We start from the raw sequence: 18,357 nt of genomic DNA on the forward strand, positions 1-18,357 counted from the left end.
GCAGTTACACCGTCTCCTTACCTATATTTAATTTACTAACCTAGTTTAGTGAAGCTAAATGATGTTTTCAGTACTTACAACTAAGGGCTTTATTGCTGGATTTTTTTTTTTTTTTTTTTTTTTTTTTGAGACAGAGTCTCATTCTGTTGCCCAGGCTAGAGTGAAGTGGCATGATCTCGGCTCACTGCAGCCTCCAACTCCTAGGTTCAAGCGATTCTCCTACCTCAGCCTCCCGCGTAGCTGGGATTACAGGTGCCCACCACGCCTGGCTAATTTTTGTACTTTTAGTAGAGACCAGGGTTGCACCCTGTTGGCCAGGCCAGTCTCGAACTCCTGGCCTCAAGTGATCTGCCTGCCTTGGCCTCTCAACGTGTTGGGATAACTGACATGAGCCACCGCTCCCGGCCCATTGCTATTTATATATGAAAATTTGAATTTTATGCAGGATCCCATTTTAGGAAAAATCAACATTAGGTTCAGTTTGTTATTTACATTCTATGTTTTAGAAACTCTGTAGTTACAATAGTAAGACTGCCTCACTGGTCAGACATATTCCTTGTTTTCAACTCCAGCTTTTTTTTTTTTTTTTGAGGCGGAGTTTCACTCTTGTTAACCCAGGCTGGAGTGCAATGGCGCGATCTCGGCTCACTGCAACCTCTGCCTCCTGGATTCGGGCAATTCTCCTGCCTCAGCGTCCTAAGTAGCTGGAATTACAGGCATGTGCCACCATGCCCAGCTAATTTTTCGTATTTTTAGTAGAGATGGGGTTTCACCGTGTTGACTAGGATGGTCTCAATCTCTTGACCTCGGCCTCCCAAAGTGCTGGGATTACAGGCGTGAGCCACCACGCCCGGCCTATCAACTCCAGCTTTTAAGAAAATCATTCAAATATTAATAAAAGTTCAAAGAGGACATTGATGCTCTGTATGCCCAGCACCATAGATTCAACAGCTGTTAACATTTTATGATATTCTGTTTATACATACATGCATAGATAACATAGAAACATGCATTTGTGGCTGGGTGTGGTGGCTCATGCCTGTAAATCCCAACACTTTGGGACGCCAAGGCGGGTGAATCGTGAGGTTAGGAGTTCAAGACCAGCCTGGCCAAGATGGTGAAACCCATCTCTACTAAAACTACAAAAATTTTCCAGGCATGGTGGCAGGTGCCTGTAATCCCAGCTACTTGGGAGGCTGAGGCAGGAGAATCTCTTGAACCCAGGTGACAGAAGTTGCTGTGAACCAGGATTGCACCACTATACTCTAGCCTGGTTGACAGAGTAAGACTGCATCTGAAAAACAAAATAAATAAAGGAAACATGCATTTGTACTTACATTTATATACATATCTAAAACATTTGAAAGTAAATTAGATATTTTGCCCTAAATACTTAAGCATGTATCTTTTAAAAAATAACATTCTACATGTTCAAACACTATGATAGCTAAGAACATTAGCTATAATTCTCTAATATCTAGTAGTCATAATAAAAATTTACAGTTGTTCCCAAAATATGTTTTATACCATTTTTGCAAGATCAGTATTTTAATCAATGTTGCATTTGTGATTGGGTTCAGGGAGGCGGCTAAACATAGAGTAGAATATTACAATGGCTCTGTCTCAGTAACGCAGAACTTGAAGTGAGTCTGACCTACAAGATCAAAGAAAACTTTTTTCCATTAACGCTTTCTTTTCACCTTCCAAAGGAGAAAGTATGTAGTCTTAATCCTGTAATAGAGATTTGATGTAGCGTGCCTTTGTAGTCTTCCTTTGACCAATTTTGAATTTCTGGACGATTAAACTATGTTCTAATGTAATTTTCATTGTGTAGGACTTTATATACTTAAACTTCTAAAAGTGTGATCTTTTAATTAGTTTTCAGATTTCTTTAATCATTTCCTAAATTAGAAAAATTCCTACTAAACCTCCTGTACTCACTATTCAAGGCATAATGAGAGAAGACAAACCATTTCTGCCTTCAGAACTTAGTGTGTTCATATATTTGTCGATGGAAAATGCCAGGAATTTAGCTACTGCCATGTATTTGTGCTCTAAATTTTTAACTGTTTCTATCAGTCAACCCAAAAGAGTAAATAGAGGAGAGTAGTTAACAGTTTGGGGGAAGGATTTACATTGAACACCTTTTTCCCAGTGTAAAAGAGACCTGGTTTTCTGGTTTTGTGCCCTCTTTGCTTTTAGTACTTGGCCCCATTTTCTAATCATACCCTTTGTTTTCACTCTTTTATTTCTACTTTTGATTACCCGTTTCTCACAGGAAAACTATGCCCATGTACTTTTTATTATACCAAGGGCAGCTATTATCTCTCAGATCCTGTTTGTAATCCGTGAACAAAATGGAATCAAGACTAGATTAAATGGTATGTGGTGTGTACCTTCTAAGTTGAGTAACTCAGAAAATGTAACAAGAGGATGCCTGAGGGTTGTAACCACTAAATATTCTTAGTTAGAAATGCCATTGAATGGCTGTGTTAAACAGTACCAAGGTTTCTCTGTTACTCTTCATTGAAATAAGGTTGTGTGTCAAAAAAAATGTTTTTTGCTCTCTTCCTGCCTTCCCTACTATATTGTGAATATTTGAATATGAAATTTAACATAATTTATTTAGGCTGCCCTTGGCCTACTTTATGGGTATAGTTTTTCTCTTTTTTTTTTTTTTTTTTTTTTTTTTGGTGAGACAGAGCCTCATTCTGTCACCCAGGCTGGAGTGCAATGGCACAGTCTCAGCTCACTGTAACCTCCACCTCCTGGATTCAAGTGATTCTCGCACCTCAGCCTCTCGAGTAGCTGGGGTGTGCACCACCACATATGGGCACAGTTTTTTACTCATTAATCATGTTCTTGAGGAATTGCTAATTGCATTAACTGCAGTTTTAGAAAAAAATTTCTAAAGAACTTTGGACTGAGAAGTAAAAGCTCAGAAGGAATAGGTGTCTAGTCTTAGGCTTTTCATTATCTTGCTTGAGAAAAATTATGTGTTTTAGTTTATGAATATAATTGATTTAAGATGAGAGATTTATTGAAGTTTATCTCATCTGCTCTTTCGGTTACCTATGCCAGACATTGTTTAACTCCTGGGTTTTTTTGGCAGGTCCTTATTTCTCTTCTGAGTCCTGTAGTCTCTTTTTTTGTAGGGGCACTTAAAACAATTCATTTCTCTAGTGAACTGGGAAACCAGCCAGACATCCATTATTATATATATTTTTTCACATATTTTCTTTAGAGGGGTATCTTGAAGGTCTCATTTACAGTTTTATTTCCTTATAGACAGGAGAACTAAGGACAAAAATGAGCCAGTCTCATGAAGACAGTTTGACGAGTGTGGCTTGGAATCCAGATGGGAAACGCTTTGTGACTGGAGGTCAGCGTGGGCAGTTCTATCAGTGTGTAAGTATTCAGTGCCCCCTTCCCAATGTCTCTTGATTTAGAAGCAAATTTAGTTTTGTTTAAACAATTTCCTTGACTCAGAATCTTATAAAGTATACTCTATGGGCCAGGCATGGTGACTCACACCTGTAATTCCAGCACTTACGGAGGCCGAGGTGGGTGGATCACCTGAGATCAGGAGTTCAAGACCAGTCTGGCCTACATTGTGAAACCCTGTCTTTACTAAAAATACAAAAATTAGCTGGGCATGGTAGTGGGCGCCTGTAATCCTAGCTACTCAGAGGCTGAGGCAGGAGAATCACTTGAACCTGGGAGGCGAAGGTTACGGTAAGCTAAGATCGCACCACTACACTCCAGCCTGGGCAACAAGAGCAGAACTCTGTCTCAAAAAAATAATAATTAATTAATTAATTAATTAAAATAAAATATACTCTATGAAGACCTACTTTACCCTCATCCTAGACAAGCTCTCTCCAATAGAATTTTCTGGGTTATTTTTTCCTTTCTTTTAAACACTTCAAATGTTTGTACAAAGTATAGACTTCGGGTTTAGTAGAACAAAAAATGTGTTTTGCTAAACATTTTTGTTCATGAAAGCAAGTTTCTAATTTATAAGAATTGTAAAGATTTTTTAAATGTCTTTTGAGATTGACCCTTTGAATTTTTGTAACCAAAAAAAAAAAAGCTGAATTCCATGAGTGGACTCCCTTTAATAGTTGAATAATAAAAGTGGTAACAAGTGCTACCATAGAACTTTTCAGTCTTTGAGTTATTAGTAGCTGCCCTAATTATTTTGGATTGTTGGAATGATAAAGATAAATAACAGATAAGAAGTTTTATGGCAAGGTAAACTTTATATCATAGGTATTATTTATATCATAAATCATAGTTTACTTGCAATGTGGCGTCTGCATGGATTCCATGTCTCGTTACAGACTCATATGGTTCCAGTAGGCAGGATTGTTTTTTCTTTTCCTTTTTTTTTTTTTTTTTTTTGAGACAAGGTCGTGCTCTCTGTCACCCATGCTCGAGTACACTGGTATGATGATGGTTCACTGCAGCTCAAACTTCTGGGCTCAGATGATCCTCCTGCCTCGGCCTCCCAGCATGCTGGGATTACAGGCATGAGCTACCATACCTTTCTCCAGATCCATTTTTTAAACTTAAATTAAACAAGATAAATAATTTAATTTAGCTAAAACAGGTTATCAGGTTATTTTATTAAGCTGGTTTGGAACACATGGATTTTGGGTTGTATTATCTCAATATGGTTATAAACAGTTCTTGATTCTCCAGGTGCAAGATGATCATGTATGTTTCTGCTGAGTTTGCTGTCCTATACAGAGTTTAAACCATCAAAATACAAGATTATCTAACTTACAAAATGGGAAGGGTGATTCTTCTCAGAACTTTGGTTATTCAGTAAAATGATTACTGTAAGAGCTTTCATCTGTAGAGCACATTACAAATTTGGTAAATTTTTAAAAATGTGGTTAATAGATTTCTCCAGTCTGTATGAAGCTGTAAAATGTTTTCGAAATCTTTTTCCATTTCACACCTCCTAAATATTATAGGACAAATTCCAGTGTAGTGAATTTTAAAGGAACATTTAAATTATTTTCTAAGAAAAGTAACTCCTTACTTGGAACATAGGGACTGTTCCTTTCTTTCTATTATGTATGCATGGTGAGTTATTGAAGGGAAGATAGAGCTACAGAGTGTCTTTCCACTTTTCCTTAAGTATTGTTGTAATGAAATTTGACCTATATTCAAATTTTCATGTTAAAAATACTTCTAGAACAATTAGGTTTACATCAGTCTTAGGAAAAATAAACCTATTACTAAAAGATACTGTGAAGGGAGTTTTTTGGTTCTTTCATTTGCTTTCTGAGTGCTATTGAGTAATTAAGATAATAGTAGTTTTTTCTTACTCAGGATTTAGATGGTAATCTCCTTGACTCCTGGGAAGGGGTGAGAGTGCAATGCCTTTGGTGCTTGAGTGACGGGAAGACTGTTCTGGCATCAGATACACACCAGCGAATTCGGGGCTATAACTTCGAGGACCTTACAGATAGGAACATGTAACTATTTTTTGTTTCCATTAAACAACAATCATCTGATTTATATTAAAATGTGTAGTAGAACTTGCTTTTTTGGAAGAACAGTTTTATTATGTATTTGTTTTGGTTTGCTTGGCAATTTGGATTGGTGGTCACATGGTACCTAGTATTCATTGACTCAGATTCTTCGCAGTTGAAATATAGTATGTCATAGAGTTTACAGGCAGAATTGTCATACTTAAACTAGCCCATCTTCTATATCAATAATTTGAATGTCTTGACTCTTAATATTTTTGCTTTTGACAAATTATTTTCTGGTTACAGAGTACAAGAAGATCATCCTATTATGTCTTTTACTATTTCAAAAAATGGCCGATTAGCTTTGTTAAATGTAGCAACTCAGGTATGTTTATTAATATAATTTTCTGAAAACTGGCTCAGTACAACTTTTATTCTGTTATTTTCAGTGCATTTGTATTAACAAAATTGTCTGCTTACCCTTAAATTTTATTGCATGTGTTTGATACTTAAATGTATATAATCAACCATAAATTTGTCAGCATACTGGTGTTTTGCATGATAGAAAATGAAGATATTTCATCAGGCAAAGGGATATTTACAGATACTTTTTAAAGTTTGTTTGAGTTGAGGTAGAGTAAATATCTGTATTCTCCTTTGCCTGCAGGGAGTTCATTTATGGGACTTGCAAGACAGAGTTTTAGTAAGAAAGTATCAAGGTGTTACACAAGGGTTTTATACAATTCATTCATGTTTTGGAGGCCATAATGAAGACTTCATCGCTAGTGGCAGTGAAGGTAAATTGTGTCCCTATCAGTTTACATATATTAATATTAAAGTCTGTAATTCTCAATTTGTGAAGGCAGGCATATCTCCAAGAAGATTCAAGGTAGTAAGTTAAAATTCTTTTATTTATCCAATACACTGTTAATTTCCCTCTGTAATGACCTAAGGCCCCCATATTGTCACAGATTGTCACATACTGTCATGTATTATTTTCTCCTTTTCTGTAATGACCTAAGCCCTTTCTATTGTCATAATACGCAGTCATAATCAGCAGTACTTATTCTGACCACATAGCAGTGTGTTTGGTGCATGTATCATATCAAGATTTAGTTAAATTATTATACTTTCATATGTTGACTTGTTTTTTCGTGAGACTGATGGTTTCTCAGGGTTGGTAGTAGTTGAGAAATCAAGGTTAATTATAATATTTTACCTGAACTTGCACAGCTTTGGCTACTTAGAGCTTCAGCATTTCTTCAGTGGTCACCAGAATATAATTGAGTGCGATAATTCTTAAGATTTTAGGAAAGCTGAAATTAACCAAATTCTTCCAACTACTGCCCTTTTGGGTAAACTTGTTCTCTAAAAGTCAGTATTCCAGACCAGGAATATGCCTCACGTCACTCTGATTTAAAATGTGAATTGTAAGTCACTTTTTTTGGCCAGGCATGTTGGCTTACACCTGTAATCCCAACACTTTGGAAGGCCTAGGTGGGAGGACTGCTTGAGGCCAGGAGATCCAGACCAACCTGGGCAACATGGCTAGACATTGTCTCTACAAAAAGTGAAACATATATACTGAATCTGGTTTTATAAGACAGGCCAAGGAATTAGATGATATTATGTTCCATTTATTGTATAAGATGTTTACTATCCCTATCTTGACAAAAAAACTCATCTCAATAGATAAGAGGATCATAAAGTGAAACATGAGTTTTTCCTTTAGGAATAAGGCTGCCAGGTACAGTGGCTCACACCTATAATCCCAGCACTTTGGGAGGGAGGATGAGGCAGATGAATCACAAGGGCAGGAGTTTGAGACCAAAAAAGGCGGGGGGGAGGCATATTTAAGGATTTGGACAAAGAGACACATTTAGAGATTTCGATTTTAGCATCAAGCATATAAATTCATCTATTCTTTTTTTTTAAATGCGATGGCACGATCTTGACTCTGCAACCTCTGCCTCATGGGCTCAAACTGTGTCTCCTTCCTCAGCCCCTGAAGTAGCCCCAACTAATTTTCGTAAATTTTGTAGAAATGGGGTTTCACTGTGTTGCCCAGGCAGATCTCGAACTCCTGAGCTCAAGCCATACACGCCTACCTCAGCCTCCCAAAGTGCTGGGATTACAGGCATGAGCCACCATGCCCAGCCTGAATTCATCACTTCTTTCAACCAAAACTCCGTGTCAGCTGGGACCGGGAGGAAAGAGTAGTTTGCTAGGTAGCAGTTGGGAATTTACTTTTTCCAATCAGGAAATTTGCTTTTTTCTACTACTTGTAGATTATTCATTGGTTTTTTGTTTTGTCTCATTAATATATAGAAGGACATAATAGACATTCATTAGTTTCCAATTAAAGTTTCCTGTGGTCTAAATATGTTTAGCCTTCTTGCTTTTTAATTTCCCTCAAAAGATGTCTTCTCTCATGCTCTATTCAATCCTGCTTCTGGTAGGTTTTCTTTCTCCTAATTATGTCTCAGAATCCCTTACAGCTCTTTCTAAAAATAGGTACCATAGAGGTACTTAAAATTATGTTTGGCTGCCGTTATCCCTAATAAAGCCAAACGTTTTTTTAAGCCCAACTAACTTAGAACCAACCCTGATGGATACTATAATTAAACTACATTATCTTCTGGGTTAGGGCTAAAAATTAGACGACTGTCAGGTACAGAGATTAGTCTTCTCATGACTCAAGTGATTTAGAATGGTTTTGAAAATGTTTTGAACATCAATCAGATATAGTGAATATATAATTAATAATCAAGAAACCTTTTCCCAAAAGAAATTATATACTGCTACTCAAGTCTTTTCATTGTGCTGGCAATATGTAGAAAAACTGGACTTACTTTTTACCTTTTCTTGAACAGTAGATTTCCCAGATTGATACAGCAAGCAGAGCTTGATGTTTAAGCCTGTCATTTTGACCCTAATTACTTCGAATCCTGTTTTTCCTACCTTTCAGCAAATATGCTCTTTGCATATATCTTCACAAAAACATTTTCCTCCAAATAGAGAAATGTTTCAATTGCATTTGAACTTTGACCCTGTAATCCTTCTCCTTGTGGACTCTTCAGTTAGGGAAGGACATACAGCTAATCTGTCTTTTCTCTTTTTCTTTTCTTTTTTTTTCTAATTTCTTTTCATGTAAGAAAAAATTTTCAAAAATTTTTGAGCAGCAAATACTTCTAAAAAGATAAATTCAGTCTTTTAATTGGTGCCTTTTAGATTTTACTTCACACATACACACACAAAAAGTTCAGATACAGTTCTAGGTTTTTATTTTCATGTCAGAAGCTAAGGTACGTTCTCTAAGGTTTCCTCAGTGGCAGTGTAGCCACTGACGGTTTGCACATCGGCCGCATACTTAAGATACCATCAGGTAAAACACCTTCTTAATTTGCTCTGGGATTCTTCCCCTCTGTTCAAGAACCATCACCCGTATTTAATCTCTTCACATTAATAAATGGTGTTTATTCCAAACACCTTTCCACATACAAATACATGTATTCCTCATAACAACATGATATGAGGTAAGTATCCCCATTTTCAGGTGAAGGGTTGCATTGCCTGAAGTTGCACAGCTAGTCTGTTGGAAGAAGGACACGATCTTGGGTAGTCTGATTCCAGAGCCCATACTCTCAACTGATACTCTTTATACTATGGCCAGTTTTTTTAAGATTAGTTAATTACAAAGAAACAAAGCTGTAGGGGATTTTGATTGTTTGGTCACCTCATGAGATATACTCTACAAAGCCATCTGATGCAGATAAGGGACCATTATCTAGACTCACTAGGAAGCTCTTGAGCAGGGCTGCCTGGATTTGAATCCCAACTTTACCATTTACTAGCTGTTAACCAAGAGCAGACCATTTAACCATAACCCATGTTTCAATCACCATTAATAAGAGGATAAGCCAGCCAGGCGTGGTAGCTCACGCCTGTAATCTCAACACTTTGGAAGGCTGAGGCGGGCAGATCATGAGGTCAGGAGACCGAGACCATCCTGGCTAACACAGTGAAACCCTGTCTCTACTACAAATACAAAAAATTAGCCAGGCGTACTGACAAGCACCTGTAATCCCAGCTACTTGGGAGGCTGAGGCAGGAGAATTGCTTGAATCTAGGAGGCAGAGGTTGCAGTGAGCCCAGATCACGCCACTGTACTCCATCCTGGGTGACAGAGTGAAAAAAAAAAAAAAGAAAAAGGATAAGGAGAATACCCACCTTATGGGGTAGTGATGAAGATTAAATAATATGCATTAAGTACTTGATACCTAGTACTTCCTAAGCACCCAATAAAGGTTTAGCTGTCATCTTCATTTTTGCCTCATTATTCAATTTGGATACATTGCTTTTCTGTCACTTCCCATTTCCATAGAATTTATCACCATCTCTATCCTGGATTTGTTTATGTTCAAAGGTCTTGATTTATGATTCTTCATTACTCATGTATTGACAGAATATTGCAGATAGTTTATGTGTGTGACTTGATGTGAGAGCTAATCATCTTTAACAGAAAAAAAAAGAATTTATTTTATTTAAATGTTTTTTCATAAGGTAATATGTTAAGCTATTCATGGTATATTTTCCCTTTAAGTTGTAGTAAAGAGTCCTGTTCTGTGTGTACTGAAAGATAAATTTAAGATCGGTTAGTTGGTTTTGTTAATGTAAAACTTCTCTCTGAATTACTGTATGTTCAGATCACAAGGTTTACATCTGGCACAAACGTAGTGAACTGCCAATTGCGGAGCTGACAGGGCACACACGTACAGTAAACTGTGTGAGCTGGAACCCACAGATTCCATCCATGATGGCCAGCGCCTCAGATGATGGCACTGTTAGAATATGGGGACCAGCACCTTTTATAGACCACCAGAATATTGAAGGTAATACCATTGTACAGTGTTCCTATCCCTTGGCCAAATGAAATGTTGCTCAGCTTAATATGAAGTTAAAGCAGTTTTTAGCAGCAGTTTATTTGAAGTGTGGTATATGATTTTTCTCTTTTATACATTGTGTACTCTCTCAGGTCACAGAATGAGTTTAAGTAATCTAAGAGCCAATAGTGTAGTGGTTGTTTGGCAGGGGACAGTGAAGAGAATAAGCTGGAATATGATACATGATTGACGTCGTTAGCTACTTAGTAGTTTCACTTTAAAAGTTTTACTGAAAATCTTGCTTCATCATGCTACCTAAATGTAATATCGTAGGAAGCATACACATGAAACTAACCATACAAAATGTGAATAACTTCAGATATTAAATATCTTTATTATGGAGTTACTGTTAAAAAAAAAAATAGTCTGTTTACACCATGCATCATACTAACATGAGTTGTGTTTAATGGATAAAGAGAAGAAGGAATTAAAATTGATCATGTACCTGTGTGCCAAGCAGCATACTAATCCCTTTACATATACTATCTTGCATAAAGTCTTCATAGTCCTATGAGGGAAGTATTTTTATTAATATTTTTAGAGGTAGGGAAACTTCAGCATGGCAAAATTAATTCACTTGTTAAGTGCCATCAGGTCTTCAAGTCTTAAGTCGGAAAGGTTTTTTTCACCACTTTGAGAAAGGCCAGAGTATAAGGCTAACAGTTAAGGGCAAAAGCTTAATTGAACATGATATCAGTACTACAGCAAGGAGGTATTGGGACACCTCCTGTAAATGACTCTCTTAAATAGAGCACGTAAAATGTTTAGCTTGCTTAGAAAGAAGCAGTTTATCTATAAACAGATTTTTTTTGTTAAGCATGTCCCACCTAAATTTTTTTTTAGTGAGAAAGATGGATGACTAATTTCTCTCAGTTAAGTGATTCTCTGTGGAGGAGGGTTGTCAGAGTAGTATGCATGGCTTGAAAAGTATATTCCCTACACTTTTGTCTTTGTGGTACAGACCAGAAGGCTTGGCCGCATCTTACTGGCTGTTAAGGTTATGTAATCAGAGATGAGAATACAAAGCATGAAGAGCACATGGGTCAAAAAAGTTTGAGAACTACTGTGGATTTGCCCAGAACCCTGAAGGGCCTTTTTATATTTGTAGATCACTACCTGACATTCTAACATTCCTCTAGGAAATAACTAAGACCAGAAATCCTTACCTTCTTGTGTTGTCCTGTTTGGGTTTCAGTCAAACGCTTACAAACGCAAAGTCTTCATAGATCTGCAACTGTGATTCAATCTGTGATTTTCTCATTAGTTATTTGGAAGTTATTTCTTCAAATAAACATACTTGGTTTAAAGGGGCAGGAAAATATTAGGTATGTAGTAACAGATTTACCCCAGAAAAGGATATGTTTTATGCCTCCACAGTGAGGGAATAAAAGTGTGCTGCTATTCGGTGACTCTGACTAACGCAGATCCTCACTTTGGTGAGAGAGCCAGATTTTGGCTAATTTGTAGGATCTGGATCCCGTTCAGCAACTCTCCATTGTGCTTTGGCAACATGGGTGTAGCCCTAAAATGATTTTCATTTTCACCTGAAATAATAAAAGTACCAGTATAACCAGACATTTGGCTTTATGTCCTTTTCACAAGTTATTTTCTGGAGTATTCCCCCTCCACCCCAAAACACTTTTTCTAATTAAAGTAATAACTATTAAGAATAGAATTTCTGAAAAATATAGATGAGGCTAAAGAAATCAATATTCAGAAATCAAAATACAACCAGGCATGGTGGCTTGCGCCTATAATCCTAGTTACTCGGGAGGCTGAAGCAGGAGGATTTCTTGAGTCCAGGAGTTTGAGGCTTCAGTGAACTAGGATCATGCCATTGCACTCCAGCCGAGGTGACAGAATGGGACCCTGTCTCTGAAGGAAAAACAAAAAAGGAAAAATATAACACAGTAAAATACTTTAAGTCATTTACAGTGAAATAAAAATATTTCACTCAACAACTTCATTTCAAAAGAGAAATTTTAACAGTGGAATTATGGTCTGTAAATAAAATAAAGTTTTATTATAACAGTAGAATTATGTATTTTTTTGAAGGATGCATAAAATGGAATAGGACAAAGTACTGATGCGTGCTGCAGTGTGAATGGACCTTGAAAACGATATGCTAAGTAAAAGAAGCAGGACACACAAGACCTGTGATTCTATTTACATGGAATGGTCCAAAATAGACAAATCTGTAGACAATATAGATATAGTGGTTACTTAGGGCTTGGGGAGGTGTTTGCTAATGAAGGTTGAAAATATTCTAAAATTGATTGTTAATGATTGTATAATTCTGTGGATACACTAAAAACCACTGAATTGTATACTTTATTTTTTTGTTTGTTGTTTTTTGTTTCTGTTTTGAGACAGAGTCTCACTCTGTTGCCCAGACTGAAGCACAGTCGCATGATCTTAGCTCACTGCAACCGCCACCTCCTGGGTTCAAAGTGTACACTTTAAATGGTTGTATTGTACAACATATGAATTATATCTTAAAGCTGTTATACACACACACACACACACGAAAAAAATGGAGTAGGGAGATACTGTAGAATTTCAGACTGAGCAACTGAAAGGAGAATTAACAACTACATAGTTATAATGTTATTCTACCTCTTTTTTCCTCTTTACTATTGTGATATAAAGATTTTTCTATTCTGCTGCTTCGAGGTTAATTTTAAAAGTAAGAGATTTTGAGGCCAGGCATGGCGGCTTGTCCCTCTAATCCTAACACTTTGGGAGGCCAAGGCAGGCAGATTGTTTGAGCTCGGGAGTTCAAGACCAGCCCAGCAATCTGGCGAAACCCTGTCTCTACAAAAAAATACAAAAAGTAGCAAGGCGTGCTGGCATGCACCTGTAATCCTGGCTACTCAGGAGGCAGAGGTGGAAGGATCACTTGAGCCCAGGAGGCAGAAGTTGCAGTGAGCCCAGATTACATCAACAGCCTGAGTCAAAGAGTGGGACCCTGTCTCAAAAAAAATAAAAGCATGAGATTCTAACATGAGTGTTCACTTGGGTTTCTTCAGTCTTCAAAATAATCACGATTTTAGATTGTATATATGGTCTAAGACATGATAGAGCACATTGTTTTAATAAGTATGATGTATCATACTCATTAAAATGAGTATATTTAAGGAGCATACTAATTAAAGTATCAAGAATTTGTTTTGATTTTTTAATGTTAGTATAATTTTGTAATGTCATAATGCTAATTTTGAAGCTTTCTAACTGGTAACTTTTTTCTCTCCCTCCCCTTTTTCCTCCCCCATTCCCCTCCCCATACATTTCATCTTGTCTTCAATTCAGAGGAATGCAGTAGCATGGATAGTTGATGGCGAATTTGGAGCAGACGACTTCTGTTTAACTTAAAATTAGTCGTATTTTAATGGCTTGGGATTTGGTGCAAACAAACATGATTGATAGCTGGACAGACATGCTCGTCATGAAAAAAGAACCATTTCTGAAGCCCGATTGGGGCCAAACATTTACACCTTGCTTCATAGTAACCAGTTGAGATGAAGCACGTCGTTAGAACGTTGTTGGACACCATGTTGAATTATCCCCCATCGGTTGTGAAGAACTGTGCTACATTCAGGCTTACCCATTGAACTCAGTATATATATTTTTTTCCTTCCTGTCTTTTGTCTGGCAGGATACCATTCTTGTTGCTCTTCTGTGTAATGAAGTTTAAATGCTTGTTTGGAAAACTTTATTTAACAGTTTAGAAGGCTTGATAGAAAGAGTGCATTAGTCTGAAGAGAATACATTGGATAGGAAAGAATTTCCTCCTTTTGTTTTTCCAAATCTTTCCGCCTTATTTAGCTTGAGATCTTTGCAGCTTGGTTCATGGATTCTAGCCTTGCCCGTTGCGCAGTATATACTGATCCAGATGATAAACCAGTGAACTATGTCAAAAGCACTCTCAATATTACATTTGACAAAAAGTTTTGTACTTTTCACATAGCTTGTTGCCCCGTAAAAGGGTTAACAGCACAATTTTTTAAAAATAAATTAAGAAGTATTTATAGGATTAAAGTGACTTCATTTGTATACATTTGGAATCTAAACCAGCTTAAAAACAGTTTCCTCAATGACTTAAATACACAGTATAACTGATGCTCTTCTGGAATACCACATGAGACATGGTCAGAAACAGTGCTTGGAAGAACATTACACAGGAAGTTCAGAGTAATGTTTTGAAGGTTCCCCCCTTTTGTTTTATTCCTGAAGGAACATCAGTACCCGATCTTGAAGAAATTCAAGATTCAAAAAGAATTTTAAATACACCAAAAGGAAAGATCAGTAGTCAGTTGGTTTTCAGTAAAGTTTGTTCCAAGTTTTTCTCAACTTCGGAAGTAATTTTGGTGTGATCTAGCAAAAGAGTAGAAATCAGCAGATATAACCACTTTGGAAGTTTATAGCATAACTGAAATTATTAGAAGAATTCAGCAGGTTACAAACATACTTAAACTGGGATTAAACCTCATAGTCATTTCTCTTGATTGCCCTTAATATTTTGACATATAGGGATACATAAATTTAAAGAATATTTCTTCTCAGTTTTTTCAGATATTGCCATACTGAACCTCATTCTAAACTGGTGCTGTGGGTAGTCTTTCCCTCGCCCCTCCTTTTTTAATTTAAGGAAAGGTTTCCTTCATGGAAAAGCACTTTTAATTTTGGGAATTTCACATTTAAAATAAGCCAAAAGCCTGATGTTCACATTGTGCTTTTAAACTCCATGACAGCTGAATACAACGTAACATAGTCTCCCTTGAAATTCCTTCCGTTTTTCAGTAGAGGATAAATAGGGTGACCCCAGCTGTTGGGAAGAGAATGGAGATATCCCCAAAATAAGATTTTGGTGAAGAAAAAGTCTTGTACTAAGTTCCCCTTTAGGCTTAGCCAAGTCTGTAATATAATTATGATCATGAATAGACTCCTCCAGAATCCACCAAGGAGAGAGGGCTTGGATGTCAAAAATTCTCCCATTGTGGGGTGGGTGGGTGGGGATGGGAGAAAGGGAAAGTCAGGGAAGGGGAGAAGAAAGAAAAACACATTTGGCCTTAAAATAGCATGCATTCTCCCAGAGGCCTGTAGCAAGAGAAAATGACAGATCGTGGTCAACAGACTCTATCAAATTGGTATGTAAAAGATTTCTTCAAGCTCCATTTTGCAGAGACCACCACTTAGAGAATCAAAGAATTCCTGTTTTGATACTTCTAAGTTAAAATATATGTTAATCTGGTACTTCATTTTTCTTAACTAAAATTACTTTTTACTTTAAACTTGAATAAAAATCTTCATTGGTAACTGTAATTAAGTGGCAACTTCTCTTTACCTCAGTATAGTTAAAAAGCATTCATATTTTAAGTGATTCATGTGTACCCTGAAGCCATTAATACACCCCAGTCTCTACAGTAACATCAGTAAATGTGGGCATAGAAACTCCACAGCTGTTTACAAATTTGGTTACATGTGTAACACTGAGATTTGTGCCCATTCAGTGGCAATTTGGCACTCAGATTCTTCTATTCTCTACACCTAACCACCCCTAGATCTGAGTTTTCAGAGTGCTTCTGAAGTACAGTTAAAAAACACTTTTTAAAAAGTGGAGTAAAAGTGAGGCACATTTTACAAGAACATAACTCCTATTAAAACGGAGTAACAACTATGCAAAGGTTTCTGTAGCAGCTAGGTGAGTTTGTTTTCTGGGTCTGTCTCAACTGGCAGCTTCCTGTATATACTGGTACTTTGCTGTGCCAATTTGCTGTAAACGTCTGTTCCATACATTTGCCATGCAGTGACTGCTAGAAAGGTGAAAACAGTGGTAAAGAAGCCTAGGATTTTATGGTATAAGAAACTGATCACAGGATTTGCCAATCCATAGCTATTAATTGAAAACTTCTGATAGTGCTTATAGGCTCTATAGTAGGCTTAAGAGTGAGAATACTATGAAGCCAGCCACAAGATAATAACAAATGTATAAATTGAAAAGTACCAATACTTTTTGCACATAGATCAAAATAGAGTGGAGAATTTGGGCTCCAAAAATCAGGTTAGTAGGCTCATTTCCATGTGCTTAAAAATGTTTTTGTTGTTGTTATGCATTGATTAAGGGCTAGAGCAAATATAAAATTAAATGTCTTTTTCCTCCAAATAATTGGTTATTAATGGTAAAATGTTGGACTTGGGGATTACTGAGATTAGTGTGTGGGTGGTAATAAAAGAATTGGAGTGGGAGTTAGTTGGGGGGGATGACAAAGCTTTAGCTTTGGTTTTTGTATTTTATTAGTCTTCCTGACAGCTGTATTTCTGTTGCTCTTATTGGCCAGATAAATGTGTTGTATTAAACCAGGTAAGTATTTTAAACAGAGAACAGTTTATTTGCATAGATCCCTACCAATTGGCCCATTTTATTGGGTGGGAAAAAAAAACGGGAGGGGAATTCCCTAACTTCAAATAATTAGAATATCCTGCAGTTGAGAGGAGAAAAGAAATCCAATTTTTTGTCAATATTTTCTTTTCTTAGGCTGAAAAAAACAGAAGTAATAATATGGTGAATTTTATTATTAGGAGTGTTCTGCCTCTAGAGTGGCATTCCATGACATTAATAGAAAATCCTTCTTTCCCACCCTTCCCCATCTTGAAATTTTCTTTTTTAGGATGTTGGTTCCTGCAAACAAGAACTGACCCTATCACCTCTGCCTCACAGTGGGTAAATATATCGTACATCTCTTGAAAGGGAAAATATCTATGTCAGTTTCTTTCACAGCAGAAGAATGGCTGCTTTTGAATGGGGAGGAAAGAAGACATTTTTCTTAATATCCTTTTTGTCCCATCTCTAAAATGTATAAATATTTTGATTTGTTTTTACTTTAATTTCTCATTCACAATTTAGCAACTCTCCTTTTGGGTTGCTCTCCAACACATTACTTCCATTTCAGAAACCATATCTGATTTAATATAAACTGCTAACTTAAAAAGGAGAGGTGAATTTGCATTTACACTTAGACACTTTCTAAAAACAGGGTGAACTTAATTGAAATTTTTCAGTGTTGTTAAGCTATTGTTATAGTAGCTGCCCTATAGTTACAAAAATAAAAACTATAAAAACCCATCCCCTATCTACGTAATCCAGATAGCCTGGATTTAACAAAACTGATAGTATAAAAATATGTGTGTGTGCGTGTTCTGTGTGTATGTGAGAGAGAGTACTTGATTCATAAAAAGTCCTGGAAACAGCTGTTCTAGGATCTTGTCATTTTTACTAAAAGTCTTGTGCACATGTAAAGTGCCCTCTGAGTTTAAGGTTTGGTTAATACTGGTATATTTTTATAAGACTGAAATTGTGTCCCCATCTTTAACTTAAACATTTTCATTATCAGGGTCAATGTGCTAGAACTGAATTGTAACATTTTTAGGCACAGATGGAAAAAATGTTATTGGCGCCTTGAAAATGTGTGTGTGTGTGGCGAGGAGAATAGATCCACAAAAGCATGTATGTACTTACAAACCAAGCTGTAGAGATCAAGAAAAGAACTTACAGTGTTGCTCTCAAGATTTCTAAATTGTCAAGATTTACATGGCATTGTGGTGGAACTAGTTAACACTTAGAGCTTTTGGTATGTAATAACTATTTGCTATGGACTGATTAAATGTTTCAAAAGATTGTGTTCTTAAATTTTGGTGGGTTTTGATTTTTGTTTTCTTAACTGCCTCTCAGATTATATTTAGTTTAAATTTCTTTATTCATTAAAGTATAAAAACTTCAGGTGTCTGATATTTATTTTCACTTGTTTACTGATTATTTACAAAACACTCTGACTTATTTTATAAATGTCTAGTATATTAAACGTGTTTAAATTTTTGTTCAACTGAAACTACATTAACTTTGATTTGCTTTACTGGGATTTTTTTAAATA

The 18,357-nt window shown here is 36.5% G+C and overlaps 1 protein-coding gene across 4 annotated transcripts in view; it reads left to right on the plus strand.

Moving 5' to 3' along the window:
- The window catches only part of WDR26 (WD repeat domain 26), a 43,533-nt gene extending 29,071 nt beyond the window's left edge, over window positions 1-14,462 (plus strand). For all 4 annotated transcript variants that reach the window (XM_054248017.2, XM_003735214.6, XM_054248018.2 and 1 more), the window contains exons 9-14: window positions 3,289-3,408; window positions 5,344-5,489; window positions 5,793-5,871; window positions 6,154-6,283; window positions 10,193-10,378; window positions 13,739-14,462. In XM_054248017.2, coding sequence (XP_054103992.1) covers window positions 3,289-3,408; window positions 5,344-5,489; window positions 5,793-5,871; window positions 6,154-6,283; window positions 10,193-10,378; window positions 13,739-13,764 — 687 coding nt within the window. In that variant the 3' untranslated portion in view covers window positions 13,765-14,462. The remainder of the gene's footprint in view (window positions 1-3,288; window positions 3,409-5,343; window positions 5,490-5,792; window positions 5,872-6,153; window positions 6,284-10,192; window positions 10,379-13,738) is intronic.
- Window positions 14,463-18,357: the final 3,895 nt, after the last annotated feature.

This window comes from Callithrix jacchus, chromosome 19 (assembly GCF_049354715.1).
Source record: "Callithrix jacchus isolate 240 chromosome 19, calJac240_pri, whole genome shotgun sequence".
NCBI lineage: Eukaryota > Metazoa > Chordata > Mammalia > Primates > Cebidae > Callithrix > Callithrix jacchus.